This window comes from Monodelphis domestica, chromosome 2 (genome assembly GCF_027887165.1).
Source record: "Monodelphis domestica isolate mMonDom1 chromosome 2, mMonDom1.pri, whole genome shotgun sequence".
Lineage (NCBI taxonomy): Eukaryota > Metazoa > Chordata > Mammalia > Didelphimorphia > Didelphidae > Monodelphis > Monodelphis domestica.
Window position 1 is genome coordinate 514,971,362 of NC_077228.1, and position 27,949 is coordinate 514,999,310.

General features: G+C 43.4%; 1 protein-coding gene across 1 annotated transcript; it reads left to right on the plus strand.

The window, feature by feature from the left end:
* Positions 1-738: 738 nt before the first annotated feature.
* On the plus strand, positions 739-27,945 carry PSPH (phosphoserine phosphatase). The gene is made up of 7 exons (XM_007485681.3): positions 739-1,109; positions 7,568-7,702; positions 18,109-18,266; positions 19,062-19,196; positions 21,488-21,633; positions 25,514-25,662; positions 27,754-27,945. Exons 3-7 carry the CDS (start codon positions 18,127-18,129, stop codon positions 27,859-27,861), a joined length of 678 nt encoding a protein of 225 aa, XP_007485743.1. The 5' UTR covers positions 739-1,109; positions 7,568-7,702; positions 18,109-18,126; the 3' UTR covers positions 27,862-27,945.
* The last annotated feature ends 4 nt before the right edge of the window (positions 27,946-27,949 follow it).

A 27,949-nucleotide genomic window follows, 5' to 3' on the forward strand; every position in this document is an offset into this window, starting at 1 on the left:
ATGGAGGAACTGCACTTCTTCCTGCCCCTATCTTGAGATCTTGTCTCTTTGTAGTTTTTGCACGTTATTTCCCCCATTCGCCTGAGACTTCCTTGAGGGCAGGAACAGTCATTTGCCTTCCTCCGCTTAGCCCAGTGCCTGGCACATGGTTGCCACTTGGGTGCTTGTTCATTTAGCCTGGCTGAAGCAGCACCTGCCTTATAGGTTGTCTTCAGGATCACATGAGAACACTCCTGTCAAGTGCTTTGCCCATTTTGAAGGTGATAGAAATTCTGCCCATTATTTCCTTATGATTTCCTGCATATTTCCCCGGGGTTTTCCCCTCCCCTAAAGGCGTTCATAGCAACATGTTGCCCTCTCGGGGTAAGTTCACATACTTCCCCTTTCCGTTTTCTAGTCTAGAAAACGAGGGGGTTACATCAGGTGACCTCCAGGGTCCTGGCAGCTTTATCATTCACAGAATCTGGGATCAGGGCTGACTTTGGGGGTGGTTCCTTCCTGGTCTTTAAGAAGACACGAGCCCACCCTTAGGAAAAGACTCCTTTGGAAATCTGGATTGGTTAAAACGCGAAGGAAACAATCCCGATTGGAGACCTGCCTTTCAGTGAAGGTGATATCCGCCCGCCCCCCACTCTAGCACACTCCGTGCCTCCAGCGGTCAGCTTCTCCTTTTATCACCAGCTTCGACCTAAGAGAGCTTCACTCGGCTTAAGGTCATTGAGCCTCCCCGGTCAGTGCTCTGCAAAGGAGGCAGAAACCATGCTGTTTCTGACTTTGGGGAAAAGAATGCTGTACAGCCCGGTCTGCTGGTCCTCCGCAACCAACAGGAGAAGGAGCAGGGTGGTGCTGAGGAAGCCCCGCCCCCAGGAGGCGGGGCTACGGCTCTCTTCTAAACAGGTTACCGAACCGCGAGGTCCTGGAGGCTTTAGTTTAGCCAGGCATATGCAAAAATCCCCCGAGCTTGCTCAGCAGATCTGAAATGAGCATTTATTAAAGCCAGCTTTCTCCCGGGAGGGTCATTTTCGGATCCCCTGCATGTGACTGCAAGCCCAGGCTGAACCTTCACTCCTCTGCAGCCGGAAGGATTCTCGCTGGGGCTTCGGTACTCTGTAAGTTTGGAAGCATGTCCTTCTCGGGCAGGATACTGGACTGCATTCATGTCCTCAGGTCTACTTAGCTTTGAAATGGGGCCCCTTCTTTCTGTGGAACCAGAACGCGAGGGGCCAGGACTGGGATTTCGGGATTTCCTCCTTTCGCGAACTGATCCGTTGATTCCTCCACTCTGACTGCTTGTTCATTTCAGGATGAATGCTTGTTAATTTCAGGATGAATGAATGATGCAATCCTTGGTGGGAGAACCATCAGCCCTCTATGGATGTGAAATTCCTAGCTGGGTGCTAACACTGGCATAATTGAATATCTTGGATCCTCTCTTTCAGTTCTATTAGCATTTTAAAAGTGGTTTTGATATTTCTGGCCATTGCATCCGTGGGTACAAAAATTCAACTGGTGCCTTGGACATTCATTCATTCATTCATTCATTCATTGTATAACATTTTTTTTCTTTACTTGTTTCCAGGGTAGGGGAGTTGGTCCATGAATACTTGTGTATTGATTAATGTTATGTGAGGATCAGAGGAGAAATTCCATATAAACTTTGTGTATTTTGTTACCATCTCTAGCTCACAGTACATAGAAGGCTGGCCATGGAGTCAGGAGGATCTGGGTTTGGGTTCTGCCTCTGACACAAACTAGGGATGAGACTAGAAACTGGGTTGCTGAATCTCTCCAACAAAACAGATTTTAGATATGGACCTAAAATATTAACAAAGAGTATGGTCCTGTTCAATTCAAAGTCAGGACAAAATGAGAGCCCACAAAAATACCAGGGACAGGGCTTTGTAGTCTGGAAAACTTTGGTTCAAATTCTTCCTCTTCTGGGCATCTAGGTGGCTCAGTGGATAGAGATCCAGGCCTGGAGTTGGGAGTCCACCAGGTTCAAATGTGGCCTCAGACACTTCCCAGCTGTGTGACCCTGGGCAAGTCACTTAACTCCAATTGCCTTACTGCTCTTCTGCCTTGGAACTGATACTTAGTATTAGAGGAAGAATTTTTTTTAAACCTTTATCTTCTGCTTTAGAATATATACTAAGTATGGGATTGACCATATATTAGTCACTTAGCCTTCTTAATACCAATTTTCTTGTCTGCAGTGGCCCTTCTCAGCCATACATTTATACTGGGAACTAGGAAAACGGAAAAGGCTGTTTGTTGTAGGTTGAGTTTCTTATAACGCTTTGGGAGCTTCTGAAAAATTCTGGGCAATTAAGCTGGGGTTGAGTTAATAGAAAATATTCCAGCTACTGTCACCCTTGGGCCATTGATATCCCCTTTCCTTAGTACCCTTCTCCTGGCAGCTTCAAGACTTCTAAAGCCCACAAAACACTGCACTTAAATATGATACTCAGTTTGGCTAGAAATGTACAGTGCTCAAGGAATAAAAAAACAAAAAACCAAAGTGGGCCCTGCCCTCAAGGAGTTTATATTCTCTTCCTCTGGTTCAGGACCCAGGAAGTCTTTTCAAGGGCTACACCTGTAATTCATGGGGTCTGACTCTTCAATCCAGAAACATTCAAACATTAGGACCCCCTCTACCTGTTATGAAAAATCCACTGGGTACATTTTTAGAATAAATACTCAGGAACAAAAAAACCCAACTCAAATAGGGGAACCTAAGTTTTTTTGTCCTTTCTATTACAGCACACTGACCTCTGGACTATTCCTGGAAAGCCCTGAGGCTACTTTCTGAAGCAACTATTAGATAATATAATCAGTCAATCCATAAGCATTTATTAGACCCTATAGGAGGCCTACCTCCTTGGGGCAATCTCTCTCTCTCATTCCTCTCTCTCTCTCTCTCTCTCTCTCTCTCTCTCTCTCTCTCTCTCTCTCTCTCTCTCTCCCCCTCTCTTCCTCTCCACCCCCCTTTAAACCCTTACCTGCTATTTTAGTATCAATTCTAAATAAAAGAGTGGCAAGGGCTAGACTACTGGGGTTAAGTGACTTGCCCAGGGTCACACAGCTAAAGTGGGTCTGAGGCCAGATTTGAACTCTGGATCTCCTTTCTCTAGGCCCGGCTCTCTATCCACTACCTACAGTGGATACCCAGTACTACCCCATTGCCTCAGCATTCTCTTTTAAAAGTCCATTCTTAAAAGTAGTTGCAGCATGGGGAACCTTCTCCACTAAAATAGATCCCAAAGAAATCCTGTGACTTAATAGATAAATCCTACATTTTTGCCACTGAGAGATAAAATTATCTGCCTGACTTCACAGAAATGGACCTCAGAGGTGGGATCTGGAATTCAGATCCTACCTACCCCAAATCTAGTCCTTTAGCCACTAATAACCATAGCTAGCATTCACATGACATTTTAACTTCTGCCTGCTGCTTTATGACTATTATCTCAATTTGATCCTATCAATAGCTTTGGGAGGTAAGTGCTGCTATTTGAGGCTTTTCAGAAGCAATGCCAAGCCAGCTAGAAAGAAGTGCTTGATTGTGGGCATGGGGGTGGTCCCTTCTGGTACACCTTGTTCTTTTTTGGATGGATATTATTTATTGAACCGAACCTCCATCTCCTTCCAGCTTGTCTTAGTAAAGATCAGCTAGTGAAGATAGAAGGCAGCATGATGGAGCAGAACAAGACAGACCTGGCCTGGACCTTGTGTCTGTGGTCAATAGATTGCTGCCTTTTGGAGCCTAGAAAACCTGAATTTGAGCCCTGACAGGAACATGCACCTTTTGTGTGACCCTGGGCAAGTCACTTAATCTCTCCATGTTCCCAGGTAGAGTGGTGATGTAGAAGGAGCCCTGGGTTTGGATGAAGAGATGCTGGGTTCAAATACTGATGGTTACCTGTGTGACACTGAGCAAGTCACATCATTTCTATGGACCTCCATCTTCCCATCTACAAAATGGGAGAGTTGGGGCAGTTGACCTGTGAACCTGTGTTCCTGAACGATGGAGTGAGTTGCCTGTCTGTATTGTGGAGGGAATTTCTACACCAGAAGTTCCCTAAATGGAAATTACAGATTCTGACCAATCTTTTTCCTCAACCAACCTATAGTAGCTACCTTACAGGGCTATCATGAGGACCAAGTGATCAGTCCTTTGTAAATTTGGAAGCCTTTTGTAAATATTGGCTATTATTGTTGTTAATTCTCGAAGAGTCCATGCATGTTGGTTTGGGTCCTTCATTGCTCTATTCACTTGTCGAATGATATTCCCTTTAGCTCTAAATTCTGTGGTTTTCTTCTCTGATGCTTCACTTTGACTTAAAGATTACTTGGGGTTTTCAGAAACGTTGCCAGCATTGTACAGCTGTGGGCAAGTTCTACCAAGTTGGTAGAAAGCCTTTGAGTATGGGTCCAGCACTGGACTAGCCTGGCTAAAGTTTAGAGGATTCCATCCCCTAAGTGTTGGCCAACCAGTCTATGAATGTTTTTGTCTATAACCACGAGGTGTGGAGGGCTTGTTATCGATATCATATCCTCTCCTCCATTCTTTTTTTTTAATCCTTCCCTTCCATCTTAGAATCACTACTTTGTATTGGTGCTAAGGCAGAAGAACCTTCTATTCTTTAAAAATGACAAACACCCTTACTTTCTATCTGAGAATCAATACTGTGTATTGGGTCCAAGGCAGAAGAGTGGTAAGGGCTAAGTAATGGGTTAAATGAATTGCTCAGCAAAATTGGGACACTAATGCATTGATGGTGGAGTTGCTAACTGATCCAACCATTCTGGAGGGCAATTTGGAATTATACCCAAAGGGCTTTAAAAGAATATATACCTCTTGATTCAGTAATATCAGTACTAGGTCTGTATCCCAAAGGGATTTTTAAAAAAATAGGAAAGGACTTGTTTATAAAAAAATATTTATAGCTGCACTCTTTGTGGTGGCAAAGAATTGGAAACTGAGAGGATGTCCCTAAACAAATTGTGGCATATGATGGTGATAGAATACTATTGTGCTCTAAGGAATAATGAACTGGAGGGATTCCATGTGAACTGGAAAGACCTCCGTGAACTGATGCAGAGTGAAATAAGCAGAACCAGGAGAACATTATACATAGTAACTGCAATGTTGTGGAACGATCAAATGTGATAGACTTTGCTACTAACAGCAGTTCAATGATCCAGGACAATTCTGAGGTACTTACGAAAAAGAATGCCATCCACCTCCAGAGAAAGAACTGTTGGAGTAGAAATGCAGATGAAAACATATAATTTATCACTTGTTTATTTGGGTGTATGATTTGGGGTTTTGATTTTATAAGATTATTCATTTACAAAAGAATTGGAAATTGAGGGGATGTCCCCAAACAAATTGTGGCATATGATGGTGATAGAATACTATTGTGCTCAAAGGAATAATGAACTGGAGGGATTCCACGTGAACTGGAAAGACCTCCATGAACTGATGCAGAGTGAAATAAGCAGAACCAGGAGAACATTATACAAAAATGAATTTACAAAAATTACATTTACTAAAATGAATAATCTGGACATTTTTTAAAAAGTGACTTGCCCAGGGTCACATAGCTAGAAAGTACCTAAGGACAGATTTGAACCCTGGAACTCCTGACTCCATGCCTAGCCACTTAGCTGCCCACCACAGTAGCCTTCTAATGGATCTCCCTGTTTCATGTCTCTCCTCATTCCAATTCATTGTTGGCCATCAAATTAATTTCTCTAAAGCTTAGATTTGACCATGTACTTCCTACCCTCCTGAAGAAACTCCAGGAGTTCCCTGTTAACTCTAGGATCAAAGAGGATGTCATTTAAAGGTCTTTACCCTCTGGCTCCTTTTCTGATTTTCTGCCTTTCTTACACTTTGCCCCACACGCCCCATGACGAGGCTCATGTGTTCTCCAGCTTTACACAGGACACGTACGTTATCTCCCGATGCAGGGCCTTTGCCCCATTCTTGTGACACTCTCCCTCCTTACCCCCTTTTAGAGTCCTCAGCCTCATTCAAGACTCCGTTTAAGTATCATTTTGCAGGAGGTCTTTCCTGGTCCCTCAGGCTGCTAGTGTCTTCCTCTCTGAGATCACCTTCTATCCACTCTTCTTCCTCTCTGAGATCTCCTTCTATCCACTCTTCTTCCTCTCTGAGATCTCCTTCTATCCACTCTTCTTCCTCTCTGAGATCTTCTATCCACTCTTCTTCCTCTCTGAGATCTCCTTCTATCCACTCTTCTTCCTCTCTGAGATCATTTCTATCCACTCTTCTTCCTCTCTGAGATCACTTTCTATACACTCTTCTTCCTCTCTGAGATCTTCTATCCACTCTTCTTCCTCTCTGAGATCTCCTTCTATCCACTCTTCTTCCTCTCTGAGATCTCCTTCTATCCACTCTTCTTCCTCTCTGAGATCTCCTTCTATCCACTCTTCTTCCTCTCTGAGATCTCCTTCTATCCACTCTTCTTCCTCTCTGAGATCACCTTCTATCCACTCGTCTTCCTCTCTGAGATCTTCTATCCACTCTTCTTCCTCTCTGAGATCTTCTTCTATCCACTCTTCTTCCTCTCTGAGATCACTTTCTATCCACTCTTCTTCCTCTCTGAGATCACCTTCTATCCACTCTTCTTCCTCTCTGAGATCTCCTTCTATCCACTCTTCTTCCTCTCTGAGATCACTTTCTATCCACTCTTCTTCCTCTCTGAGATCTCCTTCTATCCACTCTTCTTCCTCTCTGAGATCACCTTCTATCCACTCTTCTTCCTTTCTGAGATCACTTTCTATCCACTCTTCTTCCTCTCTGAGATCTCCTTCTATCCACTCTTCTTCCTCTCTGAGATCTTCTATCCACTCTTCTTCCTCTCTGAGATCTCCTTCTATCCACTCTTCTTCCTCTCTGAGATCACTTTCTATCCACTCTTCTTCCTCTCTGAGATCACCTTCTATCCACTCTTCTTCCTCTCTGAGATCTCCTTCTATCCACTCTTCTTCCTCTCTGAGATCACTTTCTATCCACTCTTCTTCCTCTCTGAGATCACTTTCTATCCACTCTTCTTCCTCTCTGAGATCTCCTTCTATCCACTCTTCTTCCTCTCTGAGATCACCTTCTATCCACTCTTCTTCCTCTCTGAGATCTCCTTCTATCCACTCTTCTTCCTCTCTGAGATCTCCTTCTATCCACTCTTCTTCCTCTCTGAGATCTCCTATCCACTCTTTTTGTATTTTGTATGTATAAAATAATATACTTACAATTTTACTATTTACATGTTGTTTCTCCCATTAGAACATAAACTCCTCGAGGGCAAGGACTGCTTTGACTTTCGTCTTTTCTTCTAGCAAATGCTTAAAAAATGCTTGTTGAATGACACACGGAAAACCTGGAGGAATTGCTCGTTGGCTACGGGAGAGGGGTTGGAGGAGGGGAGGGAAGAACATGAATCATGTCACCATGGAAAAATGTTCTAAATCAATTAAATAAAACTTTTCTGCTATCATGGGCCCCATCCCCCTTGACCCCCCTTTCTTTGTCATCTCTTTGCAGATCGTCTTTGTGTGGAAGGAGCTCTGGAGGTCTTTCATCGGGACCTTTAGAGTTGGAGTTCCGAGTCCTCCGTCTCTTTCCAAGAAGGAGCCACCCGTGGAGAGCACAGCCTTTCGAACTCAGCACTGGAGACACGTGAGTGTGCAGCCTCTTCCCGTGTTCGCATCTCTCGTGTCTTAGCACTGCAGAATCGTGGCGCACTCAGCCACGAGATGCTGATGGCGTGGATGAAGGTGTAGATGCAAAGCTCATGTCTTGCCCCTCACACTGGACGTTGCCTGCTTCTGAAGGGAGAGCTGCTTTCCTTGATTAAGGACGCAGGGTCGGGAGGGGCCTGGGGAGGCTATGTTACAAGGACCCCTTTGTGGGCTCTCTGACCCGCAGCCTCTTCCCCCAGGAAGACCGACGAGGAGCTGCCCCAACATAGAAGCGCCTTGTTTTTGGAAGTTCCTTGGGGAGGGAGAAGTGGGTCCTGGGACTGTGTCCTGTCTAACGGAGGGTCTGTCCACTTAGGGGCAGCTGGAAGGCTCAGTGGATGGAGAGCCAGGTCTAGAGATGGGGGTCTTGGGTTCCAATCTGGCCTCTGACACTTCCCAGCTGGGTGACCCTGGGCAAGTCACCTAACCTCCATTGTCTAGCCCTCATTGCTCTTCTGCTTTGGAACTGATACACAGTATTGGATGGGAGATAAGGATGTTTTAAAAAAAGTCCTTTTTTCCTATGTTTTCACTTCCTATTTTTTCAGCCCCTTCCCTCCCTCCAGTCCTCTCCCCAAGGCTTCCTTGCAGATGTCAGCCATCTAGAGTCCATTCCTAAGCTCTTAGATCAAGGACCAGAAAGGGGACCTTAGAACCCTCCAAACCAGACCCATTTTATATATGGGGAAACTGAGTCCCAAGGAATTCAAGTGACCTACCCAAGGTCAGATGTGCTGGAGACAGGATTTGAACCCACGTCCTCTGATGACAAAGCTGGTGCTTTTTCTCCAGGAAAACATTGCTTCTCCTACCTGTGCTTTCTCCCTTCCCCCACCTGCACCTGGATCTTATCCATTTCCCTGAGTCATCCCTTTCCCTGCACTACAGGGAGCACACACGTGCCCCAGGGGGAAACACCCATAGTTTCCCGGCCTGGAGTTCCCACTGGGATTGCTCTTCCCAGGCTGGGCATCGCAGGCATGGCAGGAACAGGGCTGGGAAGACTCTGGAGAAATGGGAAAGAGCCCAGCCATCACCATGGAGGAGGGACCCCAAAGAACCCTGCAGTTCTTCGTCACGAATCATCTGGCCTCCCCTTTCCTCAGTTTCCACCTCTGTAAAATGGGTAGAAAACCTCTCTGAGCCTGGGGCAGCTTCTCAAGTGTAAATGAAATGGAATGTCTGGGGGGGGTTCCCACCTTGACACAATCTGAGGTAGTTTTATGGGTCCAGGATGACCCCTGACCTCTCCATGGTGTCGGGGAGTCCTGGCTGTTTCTGGGGATCAGAGATCCCCACGAAGATAGAAGCATGCAGGGCCTTCACGGAGTGGCTCACGCTTAACCCCGTGATTTCCAAATGGGTATCATCCAATAGAATCCTTGCAACAGAGAAGTATGATTATCCCCATTTTACTTATGAGGAAAATCTCCTACAAACTACAGGATGGCGCCGTCATGTTCAGTCCTGATGCCTCCTCATGACCCGCTTTGGGACTTGCTTTCCTTAAAAAAAAAAAAAAGAATCCTTATCTTTTCTTAGAATGTTTTTTTTTCTTTTAAAAATATTGAAGTAAAGGAAGAAGAAAAAAATCTATTTTCATTCATTGAAAAACAATTATTTTTTCTTTCTTTCTTCCGTTTTTAACCCTCACCTTCCATCCTAGAATCAATACTGTGTATTGGATCCAAGGCAGAAGAGTGGTAAGGGCTAGGCAATGGAGGTCAAGTGACTTGCCCAGGGTCACACAGCTAGGAAGTGTCTGAGGCCAGATTTGAACCCAGGACCTCCCGTCTCTAGGTCTGACTCTCCATCCACTGAGCTACTCAGCTGTCCCCTGGGGCTTTCTTGGCAAAAATCCTGGAGTGGCTTGCCATTTCCTTCTCTAGCTCATTTTCCAGATGAGGAAACAGAGGCAAACAGGGTTGAGTGACTTGCCCAGGGTCACCCAGCTAATAAGTGTCTTGAGGCCAGATTTGAACTCGGGAAGAGGAGTCTTCCTGACTCCAGACCCGTCACTCTATGTACTGGTTTTCCCATGACAGGGCGTACCCCAAATCACAGAGCCAGTAGAAAATGGAGCTGAGATCGTTCAGGATCCGTCCCGAATTCTATTTTAGTACCTTTTTAAAAAACGCTTTTTACATGGTGTCTTTGCCCCACGACAGTCCTCTTGAGCCCCTCCCTTGTAGCCAAGGAGTAGAGTTAAGCAAACCGCCAGTGCGCCCACTGATGGTGCCTCCCTCCCTCTCTCCCATCTCCCGCATCTTCCTCCTTCCTCCCGCATCCTCGGCACGGCTCAGCTCCTCGTGCCGTCCCTGAGTCTGCGGCTATCGGGCATCCCTTCTGCGTGGCCCGGTTGGCCGTCCTCTGTCGCAGTCCATCTGCCTTAGGACGATGGTCCGCTGGGACCCAGGACTCCAACACTGACCGCTGCCTGTCCTCCTTGAAGACGGCCTGGAGGAGGCGGACGCCGTGGTACGGGCGGCAGCTTCCTGCTGAATCGTCACAGAAACGGGGCCTCCCCACAGCCCTTTAGCTCTGCACAGAGTGACTTTCTTAAATGGGGTTTTGACTTCTTTCATGGCTTATGCCTCATTGGGCCTTGTGTTTGCCCAGGAGCAGAATGTCATGACAACGTACAGAGTTGAATATCTTATTAAAATCCTGGGCTAAACGGTCATATTTTCCTTTTTTTTTTAATTAAATTAAATTTTAGGGGCCAACTAGGTAGCTCAGTGGAATGAGAGTCAAGCCTGGAGATGGGGAATCATGGGTTCAAATCTGGACTCAGACACTTCCCAGCTGGGTGACCCTGGGCAAGTCACTTAACCCCCATTGCCTAGCCCTTACCACTCTTCTGCCTTGGAGCCAATACACAGTACTGATTCTAAGATGGAAGGTAAGGGTTTAAAAAAGGAAGAAAGAAAAAAAAACTAAATTTTTTTTCAATGAATGAAAATAGATTTTTTCTTCTTCCTTTACTCCAATTTTTTTAAAAGAAGAAAAAAAAAACAAACAAACAGATTTCTGAGTTGGCCAGAACCATAAAATATATATATCTCTTTCTCCGACCTTGAGTTCAGTTCCTCTCTGACAGTCTTTATCACTGTTCCTCTGGAAACATGGATGGTCGTTCTATTAATCGGATTTCTTAGAGCTTTCAAATCAATTGGTTTTAACAGTGTTGTTGTTAGTATATAGATCGTTCTTCTGGTTGTGGTCCCTTCACTCAGCCTCAAATCACAGAAGTTTGACCAGGATCGATCGATCGATCGATCGATCTATCCATCCATCCATCCATCCATCCATCCATCCATCCATCCATCCATCCATCCATCCATCTATCTAGTTTTCTATCTATCTATCTATCTATCTATCTATCTATCTATCTATCTATCTATCTATCTATCTTTCTGTCTGTCTGTCTGTCCATCCGTCCGTCTGTCTGTCTGTCTTTCTCTCTCTCTTTCTTTCTTCATTTCTTCCTTCCTTTCTTTCTCTTTCTCTCTTTCTCTCTTCTTCCCTTCTTCTTTCCTCCCTTCTTCCCTTTCTCTCTCTTTCTTCATTTCTTCCTTCCTTTCTTTCTTTCTCTTTCTTTCTCTCTTTCTCTCTTCTTCCCTTCTTCTTTCCTCCCTTCCTCCCTTTCTCTCTCTCTTTCTTTCTCTCTTTCTTCCTTTCTTTCTCTCTTTCTCTCTCTCTCTCTTTCTCTTTCTTTCTTTCTCTCTTTCTCTCTTTCTCTCTCTCTCTTTCTCTCTCTCTTTCTCTTTCTTTCTTTCTTTCTTTCTTTCTTTCTTTCTTTCTTTCTTTCTTTTTTCTTTCTTTCTTTCTTTCTTTCTTTTCTTTCTTTCTTTCTTTCTTTCTTTCTTTCTTTCTTTCTTTCTTTCTTTCTTTCTTTCTTTCTTTCTTTCTTTCTTTCTTTCTTTCTTTCTTTCTTTCTTTCTCTCTTTCTCTCTCTCTCCCTCTCTCCCTCTCTCCCTCTCTCCCTCTCTCCCTCTCTCCCTCTCTCCCTCTCTCCCTCCCTCCCTCCCTCTCTTCCTTCCTTCCTTCCTTCCTTCCTTCCTTCCTTCCTTCCTTCCTTCCTTCCTTCCTTCCTTCCTTCCTTCCTTCCTTCCTTCCTTCCTTCCTTCCTTCCTTCCTTCCTTCCTTCCTTCCTTCCTTCCTTCTTTATTTTTTCTTGCCAACAGTAAGATACAGGTGGTTTCTCTTGGTCTCTGCCATTTTGGGGATGGATGGCTCTATTTTTAGTGCCTCGTGCAAAGGACAAAGGGCGATGGAGAGGCACACACCAGACATGAGCCGCCAACCACATGTGATGCAAGAACAATTCCAGAGGAATGGTGGGTTGTCCTCCTTTGGAGAAAGGTGTCTGCTGTGTAGCAAGGGCAAGGGAGAGTGGACGGATAGAACGTGTCCTCCGCTGGTAGGAAGGGAACAGGAGGAAGGCTTCTGGCTCGTAGCAGGGAACCCTTGGAGTGTATTTATGAGAAGACTTAAATGAGAGTCCCACCGGGTGGGTGGGCAGGCGTGGATGGAAATCTGCATTCCTGGAGGGAATAGCCACATAATAAGAAAAAGCACAAATATAGACTATAATATTTACAACATACCATTTATATAAAACGTATAACACAATATATAAATATAACAAATTTTATATCATTATATATAAAATTTATACAACTATACATATATTATCCTTGAGTATCTTATGTTCTTTATATTTATTTTAAATAGAATTTCTCTATCTCTTCCTACTGTGTGTGGTTGATAATATAAAGAAATGTTGATAATTTGTCTTTTCATATCTATTTATATTTTTATATTTATATATGCTATATTTTAAAATATTTGTATATTTTATATATAAAATACATGAAAAAGTTAACTTTTTATCCTGAGTATATGAGGTGGTCAGTGAATAGAATGCCAACTTTTTTATTTATTAATTAGGGGGACCTGAGTTCAAATCCATGTTCAGACACTTACTAGCAGGGTGACCCTGGACAAGTCACTTAACTTCATTTTCCTCATCTGTAAAATGAACTGGAAAAGGAAATGGTAAACCATTCCAATATCTTTGCCACGTTGTCCCCAAAGGGGGTCACAAAGAATTAGATATGGCTGACTGACTAAACAACAACAAAAATTTTAAGTTGTCGACAGTTGTTTTCAATGGAATTCTCTCTTTCTTTTCCTGCTGTGTCTTGTTGGTAAAATTTAGAAATGCTGATGATTTCTGTGGGTTTATTTTACATCCTGAGTATTTTAAGTCGTTTTACGTGGAATTTCTCTATCTGTTCGTTATCTCATTTGATCTTCGCAACAACTCCTGCATGTGGCTGCTGTTATTATCTTCATTTTCACAGGGAAATGGGAGAGGTTTAATGATTTGCCCAGGGTCGCTCTAGCATCTAAAGCAGGATTTTGAACTTAGGTTTTCTGGACTTGGTCTGGTGCTCTCACCATTGTGATACTAGTCCTTAGCATCAAGAAAGACTTTGTTGGGCAGCTGGGTGGCTCAGTGGATAGAGAGCCAGGCCTGGAGATAAGAGGCCCTGGGTTCAAATTTGGCCTTCTGACACTTCCTTGCTGGGTGATTCTGGACAAATCACTTCACCCCCATTGCCTACCCCTTTTCGCTCTTCTGCCTTGGAACCAATACTTAGTATTAGGGGGCCAGCTAGATGGCTCAGTGGATTGAGAAACAGCCCAGAGATAAGAGGTTTTGGCTTCAGATCAGGTATTAGTCTGTGTGACCCTGGGCAAGTCACTTCACCCCCATTGCCTAGCCCTTACCACCCTTCTGCCTTGGAACCCATACAGAGTATTAATCAAACAACTAATCTCAGATATTTCTTAGCTGTGAGACCCTGGGCAAGTCACTTAACCCTAATATCCTAGCCCTTATTGCTCTCCTCCCTTGGAACCCATACACAGCATTGATCTAAGACAGAAGGGAAGGATTAAAAAAAAAAGAACAACTAATCTCAGATATTTCTTAGCTGTGAGACCTTGGGCAAGTCACTTAACTCCAATATCCTAGCCCTTATTGCTCTTCTCCCTTGGACCCATACACAGCATTGGTTCTAAGACAGAAGGGAAGGATAAAAAAACAAGCAAACAAACAACTAATCTCAGATATTTCTTAGCTGTGAGACCTTGGGCAAGTCACTTAACCCTAATATCCTAGCCCTTATTGCTCTTCTCCCTTGGACCCATACACAGCATTGGTTCTAAGACATTAGGGAAGGATAAAACAAACAAGCAAACAAACAACTAATCTCAGATATGTCTTAGCTGTGAGACCTTGGGCAAGTCACTTAACCCCAATATCCTAGCCCTTATTGCTCTTCTCCCTTGGACCCATACACAGCATTGGTTCTAAGACAGAAGGGAAGGATTAAAAAAAGATTTTGTTGCAAGAACTTTTGAGTTGAAGCAAATGCATTGTGGGAAACATTCTAGGCTCTCGGATGAGCGCTGCAGGGCGGGGCCTGGCTGCCAAAACATGACCTGGTGGGGGACAGCCAGCGAGGCTCCGACATCCCTGACTTGGCGCTTTGCAGGGTGCTGGGAGTTCGGGGACCTTAAGGACCTTTGGCACTCGGAGAGGCTTCCAGAGTCCAGGGCAGCCCCGGGGCAGAGATAAGATAAGGGCGTCCACAAGGCTGTGGCTGCCCAGCAGAGGCCCTCCGGGCGTCCCGGCGCCCCCCACCCCCACCCCCCTCTCCTGGCTGCTGAGGGCTTCTTTTTGTTGTTGCTCATCGGAGCCCTCAGAACGGGACGCCTGGATGCCCCTTAGCCGCCGTGCCCTGTTTCCGCCCGGGGCCCCTCGCTGAATTTTCAAGTCTTTCAGGATTTCCCACCTACACACAAACAGAGCGAAGCCAAAATCTAGAGCAAATAATTGTGGGCACAATTTCCTGCCGCGCTTGGCACGAGAGTTCTAGACGGGATCTCGGGATCCCGAGCCTCCACCTATGCCGCCCCGCAGGCGCAGGAGGCAACAGGTGTGGACCGCATGTCCCAGCCTGAAGATGCCCCGGCAGGGAGAAGACAGCACGACCGGCACGATTAGGGCCGTGCCAGAGTCCTGGGGCAGCGAGAAGCCGGAGCAGCTTCTGCTCCCAAGTTCCTGCAAGCCTGTGGGAAATGCCAGCCCTTCAGACTGTAGAGAAAGGAGGCGCCTGAATGCCTACTTGGCACAGGATCCTTTAAGAGCTAAAAAAAAAAAAAAAAAAGAACCTGGTCGCCATGGTGACCCCATGTTAATTACAGGAGGAAGCAATGTGAGAGCCTGTTTTTGGCTGCTTTGAAAAGGTTCATCAGGGATATTTGGTGGGCACCGAATTGCACCTCCCCAGGGAAGGATCAAGGCAGGGCTTCAGTAAGAATAAGAATAGCTAATCTTTACATAGCATCTGCTCTGTGCCAGGCACTGTGCTAAGCCCTTTGCAAATGGTATCTCAGCACTGGGAAGTAGGTGCTTTTGTTATTCCCATTTTACAGTGGAGGAAACTGAGGTAGACAGAAGTTAAATGGCTTATCCAAGCTAGTTAGAGTTTGAGAATGGATTTGAACTCAGATCTTCCTGATTCCAGGGCTGGTGCCCTATCTGCTGGACCATCTCCTTATTTCTCTTTCTTTTGTTATCTTCAGTCGCTGGCCTCAGATCCTTACTGGCTGTCTGACCCTGGACAAATTGCTTAACCCTGTTTACCTCAATTTCCTCTTCTGCCAAATGAGCTGCAGAAGGAAATGGCAAACTACACTAGTATCTTTGCTTCAGATTCTTTCTAGCTGTGTGATCCTGGGCAAGTCACTTAACCCTGGTTGCTTCAGTTTATTCATCTGTCCAATGAGCTGGGGAAGGAAATGGCAAACTACACTAGTTTAATCTTTGCTTCAGATTCTTGCTAGTTGTGTGATTGTGTGATCCTGGGCAAGTCACTTAACCCTGGTTGCTTCAGTTTATTCATCTGTCCAATGAGCTGGGGAAGGAAATGGCAAACTACACTAGTTTAATCTTTGCTTCAGATTTTTGCTAGTTGTGTGACTGTGTGATCCTGGGCAAGTCACTTAACCCGGGTTGCCTCAGTCTCTTCATTTGTCAAATAAACTGGACTATAGAAGTGTTTCAGGCAAACTATAAGCAGGGAAAATCCTTTGCACCCTTCTATCCTTGTGACTCCTAACCCCAAACATCTGATAACTACTATCTGATAGCCTTGAGAGAATTATCCTCCTTGGATCATCCTTTAGATGGACAGAGAGATATACCTCCAAGCTGTGCCTTGATACCATCAGGCTGTCCCCTAAACTATGAGGGTCACCCCCATGTCTTCAGGCAGACCCCGGTCAGAGGACCCCCTCCCCCTGCCCATACCTCACTGCATACCACTCTAGAGTCATGTCTACACCATGGCACAAACTCTCCTAAAGAGTGTAAAGACCCCACAAATCATGTCGTTTGGGAGAACAGCTTTCCCACCCATGCTGTTCCCCCAGGAGGCACCTGGCCAGATTCAACATTACCTTCTAAATTAATAAATTTCTCTTTTCATTTTGATAGGCATTCAGGCATTTTTAAGCTAAGTTTCGGAGTCTTGCCTCCTTGCAAAAGGTATCCTTCCCACAACAGAAGGAAATGACAAAGTAGTATCTTTGCTTCAGACTCTTACTAGCTGTATGACCCTGCATAAGTCACTTAACCCTGTTTGCCTCAGTTTTCTCATAAATGAGCTGGAGAGGAAATGGCAAACCTTTCCGGTATTATTGCCAAGAAAACCCCAAATGGAAAATGTATATCCCTGAGTGCTTATATCCATAAAATAGAGAAAAAAACAAATCAATGAATTGGCCGTACACCTAAAAAAAACTAGAAAAAGAACAAATTAAAAATCCCCCATCAGACACTAAATTGGAAGTCCTAAAACTCAAAGTTGAAATAAAAAAAAAGGAAAGTAAAAGAACTAGGAGCTGATTCTATTAAAAAACAAACAAATAAAATAGATAGAGCATTGATTAATTTGATTAAAAAAAGTTAGAAGAGAATGAAATTACAGCATCAAAAACGAAAAGGATGATTTCACCTTATCAACTGGGTTTTCTGCAAGTTTTAAGCTTGCCCCTGTCCCTTGAGAACCGGAGTTCAGGGCACACCTATTCTGTACTGAACTGTAGACCTTGAAGTGTTTGGGGCTGAGCAGACGAAGTCCGACGTTGAATACCCTTATTTGTTTTAATTGTTTCCCCCATTGTAAAGTGTTCTCTCTGGAAGGCCAGCTCTTGGCTTGACTCTTTCCTTTTGTGTTCATTGTAACTGACCACTCCCTGATAGCCCAGCTGCTGGCTGCAACCTCTTTGCAGCTGGCTCGCCCCTTGTCTGAGCATGTTTGCTGTACCAAGTTCTCCAGAGGGCATAAAAGACCCCCAAGTTCTGCCACTCTCGGGAGAATCACCTAGCACCCCCCAGAGCCCCGGGGTGTTGACTCTGTGTAGTTTGACTCTGATGGGGCCCATTACTGGATCTGTCTCTTTCCTGATTAAAGTCCTGTTTTTTTTTCTGGCTACTTTAGTAGTTCTGTGTTTTCCCAGGTTTACAACCTCTAATAGAGAGGAAATTAAAGCAATCATTGGGAACTCTCTTGCCCAATTATATGACAATCAATCTGATCATCTAGGTGAAATGGATTAACGTTTACAAAAATTTAAATTGCCCAGATTAGCAAAAGAGGAAATAGAATACTTAAATAATCCCATTTCAGGAAAAGAAATGGAAAAAACCATCAATAACTTCCCCAAGAGTCTCAGACACTTCCTAGCTTGGGACCCTGGTTAACTCCCCATTCCTAGCCTTACTGCTCTTCTGCCTTAGAATCAACACACAGTATTGATTTTAAGAGGGAGGGATTTAAAAAAAACAACAGCTTCCCAAGAAGTAAACCCCAAATGGAGTCACAAAGAGTTGGACTGAATGAAAATGACTGAACACACACACATCTCCAATATCTTCACATAGTAATTTGCACTTAATAGGCACTTAGTAAATATTTGTTGGTTTGCATCCAATTGCCTTCCATCTCTCATCCTTAGCTTACATTATTTATTTGTTTATTTAATTTTTATAACCCTCACCTTCCATCTTGGAGTCAATACTGTGTATTGGCTCCAAGGCAGAAGAGTGGTAAGGGCTAGGCAATGGGGGTCAAGTGACTTGCCCAGGGTCACACAGCTGGGAAGTGTCAGGCTGGATTTGAACTCTGGGCCCGACTCTCAATCCACTGAGCTACCCAGCTGCCCCCTTACATTATTTATTATAATATTTGTTTTCTCTTGCAGACGGAGATTCTTTAAAGGATGGTCTCCCACTCGGAGCTGAGGGAAATTTTTTGCTCTGCTGACGCAGTCTGCTTTGATGTTGATAGTACAGTCATCAGAGAAGAAGGAATTGATGAGCTGGCCAAGTTCTGTGGTGTTGGGGATGCTGTGTCAGAAATGTATGAATGATTAAACACGGGGCCCTTTGACCATGATTTAGTGGCTTAACCTCTTTCCTGATCCTTTTCCCAGCTCTGAAATACAACCTTTTATTTTATCTCTATATTTATTTTAGATGGGAATCTAAAAAAATCCCAGCAACGTCTGGGCACTCCTTTGCTACAAGGGCCCCGAGTTTGGTTATAGTGTTGAATGGGCTGGAATCTGGTCTGCCCCACAGTGCAATCCTGATTCAAGAAGTGATACATATTTTTGTGAAACTCTTCAGATAGATGGGTAAACTGAGTCACTCAGAGAGCCACCTTCCTTCCCAGGTTGCAGCAGCTTTCTCTAGGACCCCTAAAGGATCTCTTGTTCTCAGCCTCCAAAATGATCCATTCTTGTGTCCCTGGGAACAAAGGTCCTTCCAAATGCCCTGCAGCATTATGGAGTTACCGGGGATCACCTCTCTATTGTTCCTGTCCAGCTTCCTATGATGCCCTGGATCACTGCTGCCATTGTCAGCTCAGACACAGAGGAAAGCTTTGCAGATTGCTCTGTTTCTTGACCCTTCTCTGGCTCCCTGAGGCAGCTTGCTCCCCCCAGAAAGAGATAGCTGTTTAGGAAGCGAGGATTTCTTAGGTCACTGGGCTGGGCGCTCTGAGAGCCCAAGCCCACGACTGAAGCCACAAGTAAAAGCAACTCTTGGTCATTTCTTTAACCTTTGGCCTTTGGTAGCCTCATTTTGCTTGGTCACTTGGTGTAGCTGGACGAAGGGGCTTGGTTCACTCTAATTTGTTGGTTCTTCCTCTTAGGACCCGTAGAGCCATGGGTGGCGCAGTGACTTTTAAGGCGGCTTTAACAGAGCGGTTAGCCCTCATCCAGCCTTCCAGAGAACAAGTGCAGAAACTCATATCAGAGCATCCTCCACATCTCACACCAGGAATAAGGTAAAGTGAAGTCTGAGCACTTAGTGCTTTGTGAATGTCCTATACATTCTTTCACCACGTAGCCCATTAAGTAATGCATTCATTCTCTAGACCTGTGTTGGCAAACCTATGGCACACATGCTGGAGGAAACTTTCCCCCTCCCCTTCCCCACCATGCCTGAGGACATTTCTTACATGACCCTCCCCTCTGCTCAGTGGCCCAATGGGAGCCCTTCCTTCCTTCCCTGACTGGGGTAAGGTGGGGTTTGAGGCTCACATGTGCCATGAGGGTTGCCTTTTGGGCACTTGGTCTCTAAAAGGTTTGCCATCACTGTTCTAGTGCTCAAAGGATCCTGGGTTCAAAGTATGACTCTGCCATGTGACCTTGGTCAAGTCTAGCTCTAAACCAATGGTCCTATAATGATGCTGATAATTGATACCCTCCACTTGACATTTCTCACAAGCACTGTCTCATACTGAGGCAACTAGGTCAGCACCAGGGCTAGTAACAAAGATGACCTGAATTGAAATCCAGCCTCAGACACTTAGTAGCTTTATAACCCTGGGCAAGTCACTTACCTTCTGCTTGCCTTAGTTTCCTCAACTGTAAAAGGGGAATAATAATAGCACCTACTTCCTAGGATTGTTGTGCAGATCAAATGAGATAATATTTGCAAAGTGGTTTAGTTTCTGGCACACAAAAAATGAGTCTATAAAAATCAAAACAAAAACCCAATGAAATTGTAAAAAACAAAACAAAAAACAATGAATTTGTAAAAAAAACAAAAAATTAGATTGTAAAAGACAAAACAAACAAAAAATGAGTTTGTAAAAACAAAACAGAAAACCCAACAAGATTGCAAAAAACAATGTAAAAAAAAACAAAACAAAAATGAGATTACAAAAATCAAGACAAAAAATGAGATTATAAAAAACAAAAGAAAAAACCAATGAGATTGTAACTCATCCTTGTCTGTGCCACTCATAAGGTACTTCACTAAAATTGATAGGACAGGACTGGATCCTTGGTTTCATTGGCTTAGAGAACTCCCAGAGGAGGGCACTCCCTCTACCAATGCAACTTCGAATGTTGGCCAAGCCCTCGTGCAACATTCTGAGTTTTCTGAATGGTTCAGTGACTTACCCAGGGTCCCTTCCCAGAGCCAGGTTTGAACTTGGGACTTCTTGGCTTAAAGGTAAACTCTTTATCCACTGCATCAAATAGCCTTTTTATTAAAATGGCCATTGTTGTCAAAAATGCTAAAATAATAATAAATATTTTCTAGGGTGAGGAACAAAAGAGGAAGGAACCCCCTTGAGGTAGTGCCGTGTACTACCCTGGAGAGTGAGCAGTTGGATCTCCCTCAATGGGTTTTGCCAATGAATGTCATAATATAGGTTTTTTAAAAAAAATGATAAAGACATTTTATTTGACCAGTTACATGTCATAACACAATATGGTTTTGTTGAAAAGAATTTTTAAATGTATTCATCTGAATAAAATAATAGATAATAGAATCATAGGACGTAGAAAGGATTTGAAGGGACCTTTGCAGTTATCTCATTCACCCCTCTTATTTTACAAATAAATACAAATAAAATAAATATTTTACAAATAAAATGAAATACCCAGGTAATAAGTGATGAACGCAGCATTCAAACTCAGGGCCTGGGTTCTCCCTCTCCGATACTCTTTTTTTGGGGGGGTGTACATTGCGTTTGTGATTTCCTTGCTATTGGGAATTCTTATGATAATAATAATCTCTTTCTCTGCTGATGCAGATTTGAAAGACTCCTCTGGGATCCCCCGGCCTTAGGTTTTTACTTTGCACCAAATATTATCAGTGGTAACAGCATGCCCAGGAGTGGTTATTTATTTTTCTTATTGATAAACTGGGCAGCTAGATGGCGCCGTGGAGAAAGCACACAGGCTTGAAGGCAGCAAGAGGAGTTCTAATACAGCCTCAGACACTGGCCCTGGGCAAGTCCTTTCCCCCTGTTTGCCTCAGTTTCCTCACCTGTAAAATGAGCTGGAGAAATACATAGCAAACTATTCCAATATCTTTGCCAGGAAAATTCTAAATGGGTTACAAAGGTCAGAACTGACACAAAAGTGACCAAATAACAAAAATAGAATCGTACCATTGATCTCTCATGAATATTCATTAAACAGCCCCCTTGTGGTTAATAATTGCTCTGACCACACCAGAAGAGTCATGAACTAAAATTCAATATGAATGTGTTTCTGGGGCCCTTCTTGCCTCCGCGTTCTTCCTTTTCTTCTGTGCTGACTTCATTTCTGCTATTCCCAGGGAGCTGGTGAGCTGCTTACAGCAGCGAAATGTTCAGGTCTTCCTAATATCCGGTGGGTTTAGGAGCATCGTAGAACATGTTGCTTCAAAGCTCAATATTCCAGCCACTAACGTCTTTGCCAATAGGCTGAAGTTCTATTTCAATGGTAAGTGTCCACTCATGAGACTATTTTTTCTTATCGATTTCAGTTTCACCGCTAGAGACTGTTTGGGTAAAGGGATCCCTGGGGATGGGCCCAAGCTGTGATAATGGTTTAAGAAATAAGAGAAATACGAGCTCAGTGAATAGAGAGTCGGGCCTGGAGACAAGAAGTCCTGGGGTCAAATATCACTTCTGACACGTTCTAGCTGTGTGACCCTGGGCAAGTCACTTAACCCCAGCTGCCCTAGCCCTTTCTGATTTTCTGCCTTGGAACTGATACTTAGTATTGATTCTAAGACAGAATGTAAAGGTTTTAAAAAAGAAAGAAATAAGAGAAATTCAATGTGGAAATATCTATTTCTCTATAGTTTTGAGGTCTTCCCTTGTATAACATCCAAATGTATTGAGGTCATCCTAGATCTGTCACTGATGGCCTGTGTGACCATGTAACAGACTTGCTCAGTTTCATTTTTCTCTTCTCTAATGAAGGAGCTGGAAAAGAGCCTTTTAGTCCCCGGATCTATGATTCTATGACTTTATGTGTGTTGCTTCTAAGATGAGTGGTGACCATCTTGTCTTTGCCTATCTATATTTTAGTATTTCATAAATATTTTCTTTTCTTTCCTTCCTTCCCTCCTTCCCTCCTTTCTCTCTCTCTCTCTCTCTCTCTCTCTCTCTCTCTCTCTCTCTCTCTCTCTCTCTCTCTCTCTCTTTCCCCTTCCATCTTAGAATGGGTTCCAAGGCAGAAGAGTGGTAAGGGCTAAGCAATTAGTGTTAAATAACTTGCCCAGGGTCACATAGCTAGGAAGTGTCTGAGGTAATATTTGAACCCAGGACCTCCTATTTCCAGGCCTGGCTCTCTATCTAGGGAACCACCTAGCTGCCTCCTTAAATACTTTGTATTTATAAAGATATGCTCATTTCCAAGGGATCCCTGAAACTTATTTTGGTTCTAGTTGTCTTCCAAGGATATTCATTCATTTGATTTTCTTTAGGCCAAGGATTCTTAACGTGGAGTCAATCAACTTTTAAAAAAATATGTTTTGATAACTGTTTCAACATAATTGGTTTTCTTTTTAGTGCTAAATGTTTTATTTTATGCATTCAAAACTTTCTTTTTAGAAAGACACTTTAGCCATGTTGGTTAATCTATGGCACGTGTACCAGAGGGGGCTGTTCTCCTCTCCCTCTTCGCATATGTCTGAGGATATTTCTTCCATCACCTGCCCCTCTGCCCAGTAGCCCAATAGGAACACTTCCTCCCTCCCCTGTCTGGGGTAAGGTAGGGGGCTCACATGCAGCATGAGGGTTCAGTTTGGGCACTCAGTCTCTTAAGAGGTTTGCCATCACGGTTCTTTAGGTTTCACCAGACACTGCCAAAGAGGTCCACAATAGGAAAAAAAAAGATTAAGAACTCCTGCTACAATCCATGGCACAACTATAGTCTACCCACTGCAAGAAATTCAAATTTGGAGGATTTTAGGCTGATAATGCTTTTCTCATTCCTTCTCATTCTTCAATCCTTCATTCCAGCTTTAGTCTTAGGATCCTGCTGGATGAGTCTGCTTACTCTCAAAACAAAATTAGTTGGGTGGGAGGTACAGAGAGAATTTCAGAACTCAAAATTTAAAAAAATGTTATAAATTAATTAATTAAAAAAATTTTTTAATGTTTTCTTGTGTTGAAAAAAATGGTTCTAATTCAATTGAATTAAATAAGACCAATCTAACTATGGAGAAGGCATCAGGTGGTTTCCAAGTGGTACATGTTCCAGATATAGTTGTTCTTGCCAATGATTTACTAAATTATTGAGGGGTTGTTCTTGCCAACCGTATACTAAATTATTGCAAGTGTGAAGAGAGTGCCTAATCCAGTTAAACCATAAATCCTTGGGGGATTGAAGAAGGACGTGTGTGTGGTGTATTTTTTTTTTGAAGTAGGGTTCCAGACCTATGATCCCATTCTTGTGGGAAGCTTGCCTACTAGGATATTCTCTCCATTAGAGTAATCCAAGACTTGGCACTCTTAGGGTTTCCTGGGGGCACTGAGAAGTTATGATTGGCTCAGGGCCATACAGCCAAAGGCAAGACTTGAACTTGAGTCTTCTCTCCTCCCACTTTATTTTATTTATTTATTTATTTGTTTGTTTTTAAGTATTTTTCCATGGTTACATGATTCATGTTCTTTTCCTCCCCTTCCCCCCCCAGCCAACAAGTAATTCCACTGGTTTATACATGTATAAATTATTCATTTTTGTAATAATCTTTTAAAAACCACAACCCCAAATCCTATACTCATATAAACAAGTGATGAATCATATGTTTTTCTTCTACAGTTCTGCTCCCACAGTTCTTTCTCTTGATGTGGATAGCATTCCTTCTCTTAAGTCCCTCTGGATTGTCCTGTATCATTACATTGTTATTAGTAGCAAAGTTGATTGCATTTGATCATCCCACAATGTATCCATCTCTGTGTACAATGTTCTCCTGGTTCTACTTCTTTCACTCTGCATCAGTTCATGGAGGTCTTTCCAGTTCACATGGAATCCCTCCAGTTCATTATTTCTTACAGCACAATAGTATTCCATCACGATCATATACTACAATTTGTTCAGCCATTCTCCAATCGAGGGACACCCCTTGTTTTCCAATTTTTTGCCACCACAAAGAGCGCGGCTATAAATATTTTTGTACAAACATTTTTCATTATTATCTCTTTGGGGTACAAAGCCATCAGTGAACCTGGGTCTTCTTGACTCCAAGGCCCTCCCTATATTCATGATGCCATTTAACCTGTCTGGATGTGTGTGTAACTGCCTTCTTTGTTTTTGTCCACTCACATGTCATCGAGGACTTTTGGGATATTGGGCTAAAACAGAAGTAAAATTTAACAGACAGTGATAGGGTGTCACATTTCTGAAAAGACTGGGAATCACTACAATTGGCAAGATTGGAAAGCCAGCCTTTGGAGAGAACCTTTGTAATCTCCCCCCACCAGCTCCCCTTTGATTGCCTGGAAAGTCCAGGGAGGGCCAGATACTCTTGCTCCAAAAGCATCCTTTCCTTCTCTGTCGACTCTCCAATCAATCAACCAACAAGTATTTATTAAACACCTACTATTTGCTAGGCACCATGTTAGGCAGAGGGGGAACAAATACAAAAATGAGACAGTCTCTATTCTAACAGGGAAGACTCCATGAACAGAGGTAAACAGAGACAAAAGAAATACCCAAACAGAAGAGATGTAGAGGCAGAAGGTGCCAAAATCTGGGGAGTTCTTGTATAGAAAGTTGATCTGAATTTTGATAGAAACTAGATTCTCTGAGCTGGCAGCAAGGAGGGCAGATATCGCAAGGCACAGGGTCTTTGGAGAGAACAGCAAGAAAGCCCATTTGGGTATTTGTGGTAAAATGTATGCTAGGAAATTTAATGAGCCTGAAAAGGCAAGTTGTGAAGGGCCTTAAATACTAAATAGAGGGGGCAGCTGGGTAGCTCAGTGGATTGAGAGCCAGGCCCAGAGATGGGAGGTCCTGGGTTCAAATTTGACCTCAGACACTTCCCAGCTGGGTGACCCTGGGCAAGTCACTTAACCCCCATTGCCCAGCCCTCACCACTCTTCTGCCTTGGAACCAATACACAGTATTGACTCCAAGACGGAAGGTGAGGGTTTAGAAAATAAATCAAATGGAAGCGTTTGTATTTGAACCTAGAGAGAGATATACCAAGGAATTGCCCATGTTTATTTTTATTCTACCTCATTAGAAAGCCCACCCTCCCGATATATTCCTTAATATGGAATGAATGATCATTGAACCCTGCCTTCACTGTTTTCTTATTTTGGGTTTAAACACAAATTTTAAATTTTGGTTTATTTCGTGTTTAAAGGTGAATACGCTGGTTTTGATGAGAGCCAACCAACCGCTGAATCTGGTGGGAAAGGGAAGGTGATTGGGCTCCTTAAAGAACAGTTTCATTTTAAGAAAATAGTCATGATTGGAGATGGAGCTACAGACATGGAAGCTTGTCCTCCTGCTGTAAGTTTTGAGGGTATCAGTCCCCTTGTCTTTTCTTAAGCAAACAATCATAGGATCAAAAGTATCTTCTATGTCTACTGTCAGAAGAGTATGGGTTCTGGAGTCAGAAGACCCGAGTTCAAGTTCTGTCTCTGTCCCTTACAAGCTGGGTGGTGTTGGGGAGGTCACCTTACTTATCTTTGAGTGTCTGTTTCCTCAGCAGGAAAATAAGTGGGTTTGACCAAATGACTTCTGAGCCTTTTTTTTTTTTAACCCTTACCTTCCATCTTGGAGTCAATGTCCAAAGGTGGTGATTTTTAATTTAATTAATATATTTTTAAACCCTTATGATCTTAGTTATCATATTATTATACTAAGTATTGGTTCTGGGAAAGAAGAGTGGTAAGGGCTAGGCAATGGGGGTTAAGGGACTTGCCCAGGGTCACCCAGCTGGGAAGTGTCTGAGGCCAGATTTGAACCCAGGACCTCCCATCTCTAGGCCTGGCTCTCAATCCATTGAGCCACCCAGCTGCCCCCAACTTCTGAGACTTTAAATCTTTGCTCCTTTCAATATTTTAAATTAAAAGGTGACTCAGTGAACAGAGTGTCAGACTCAGAGAGAACCAGGGAGGTCCTGGGTTCAAATCTGGCCTCAGACACTTCCCAGCTATGTAACCTTGGACAAGACACTTAACCCCCATTGCCTAGCCCTTACCACTCTTCTTTCCCAGAATCAATACTTAGTATAATAATATGATGACTAAGATAATAAGGGTTTAAAAATATATTAATTAATTAAATTAAAAGCCACCGCCCACTCTAAATTCATGATCCAAATGTCTATTCCTGATCACAACCGACAGTATTCGTCCTGATTTCCTGATCAAGGAGGGAAAGGAGGAACATGTTTATTTCGATAGTTCAGGATCAACAGAGAACTCGTGTCTGGCCCGAGTTCTGCCACCTTTTCACAAGATTTTTATTGGCACCATAATCACTGTGCAGATTGTTCTACAATCTCTGCTTCTTTTACTCCAAAGACAATTCATTGAGAATATCATAAATTAGTGGAAATTCTCCGGGTGAAGTCAATCCACTGACCGTAACTGGAGCTTGCCAAGCCCTTGAGAAGTGGGGTGCTTGCTGCCAACGGGGCCTCCTTCCCCAGAGCCTCCCGGTCTCACCGATCTCACCCTTTATTTGCATTTCTAATTGTCCATTCAGTATTGTTTAACACTTGGCTCTCTCCAGTCTTGGCAATATGGCCAAGATTTGGGATTTTTAATAGAGGAGGGATTTCTTCCTCGAGCTGGTTTATTCCTCAATGGATAATCAGTGGGAAATTCTCATAGTCAGAGAATTTAAGTCATCTACCCCTAGTCACCCCGTTCTCGAACCCAGGTCTTCCTATGACGCGACATTATTCCACCCTGGGTACCTTTCTCGTTTAGATCCTGAGCTCCTTGAGGGCAGAACCTAGTGCAATATTTACTCAATGGGTTGATTAGAATGGGAATTCAAGGTTAGTATGGGAGTTGGAGTTCTGCTGTATTGGCTTCAGGGGAATAAAACTACATTAAAAAGAAAGCTTGGGGGGCAGCTGGGTGGCTCAGTGGATGGAGAACCAGGCCTAGAGACGGGAGGTCCTGGGTTCAAATCTGGCCTCAGACACTTCCCAGCTGGGTGACCCTGGGCAAGTCACTTGACCCCCATTGCCTAGCCCTTATCACTCTTCTGCCTTGGAACCAATACACAGAGTTGACTCCAAGATGGAAAAAAATGAAAGCTTGATCTTGTGGGTTTTTGTTTTAGTCATTGTTGTTTTAAAACTGATACCTTCTGTTTTAATATTAGGGCTAGACAATTGGGGTTAAATGACTTGTCCAGGGTCACACTGTTAGGAAATATTTGAGGTCAAATTTTCTTTAATTTTTTTTTTTACTTTTCTGGTAATTAGTACAGTGCCAGGCATATAGTTGGAGCCTAATAAATGTGTGTTGACCTGGGGCAAGTGGATAGTTCTCTCCATCCCCAAATTGATGATTTTATACTTTCAAGCTCGACCTCTGTGGCCGTATAACTTTCTTTTGATTCCTTTTTCTTCTCTTTTAGGATATTTTCATTGGCTTTGGAGGAAATGTGATTAGGCAACAAGTGAAGGACAATGCCAAGTGGTTCATCACTGACTTTGAGGAGCTTCTTCGAGAACTGAAAAAGTGATGTCCAATTTGAAATATATGAAAAAAATATGCATATATATTTTATTAGCATTTCCAGATTAATTAAAAAGAAAACTTCTACGGATTTC

Coding starts and splice junctions, on each gene's coding strand:
- PSPH (XM_007485681.3), top strand. CDS start 18,127: ATGGTCTCCCACTCGGAGCTGAGGGAAATTTTTTGCTCTGCTGACGCA. Junction 19,197..21,487: donor CATCTCACACCAGGAATAAG/GTAAAGTGAAGT, acceptor TGCTATTCCCAG/GGAGCTGGTGAGCTGCTTAC. Junction 25,663..27,753: donor TGGAAGCTTGTCCTCCTGCT/GTAAGTTTTGAG, acceptor CTTCTCTTTTAG/GATATTTTCATTGGCTTTGG.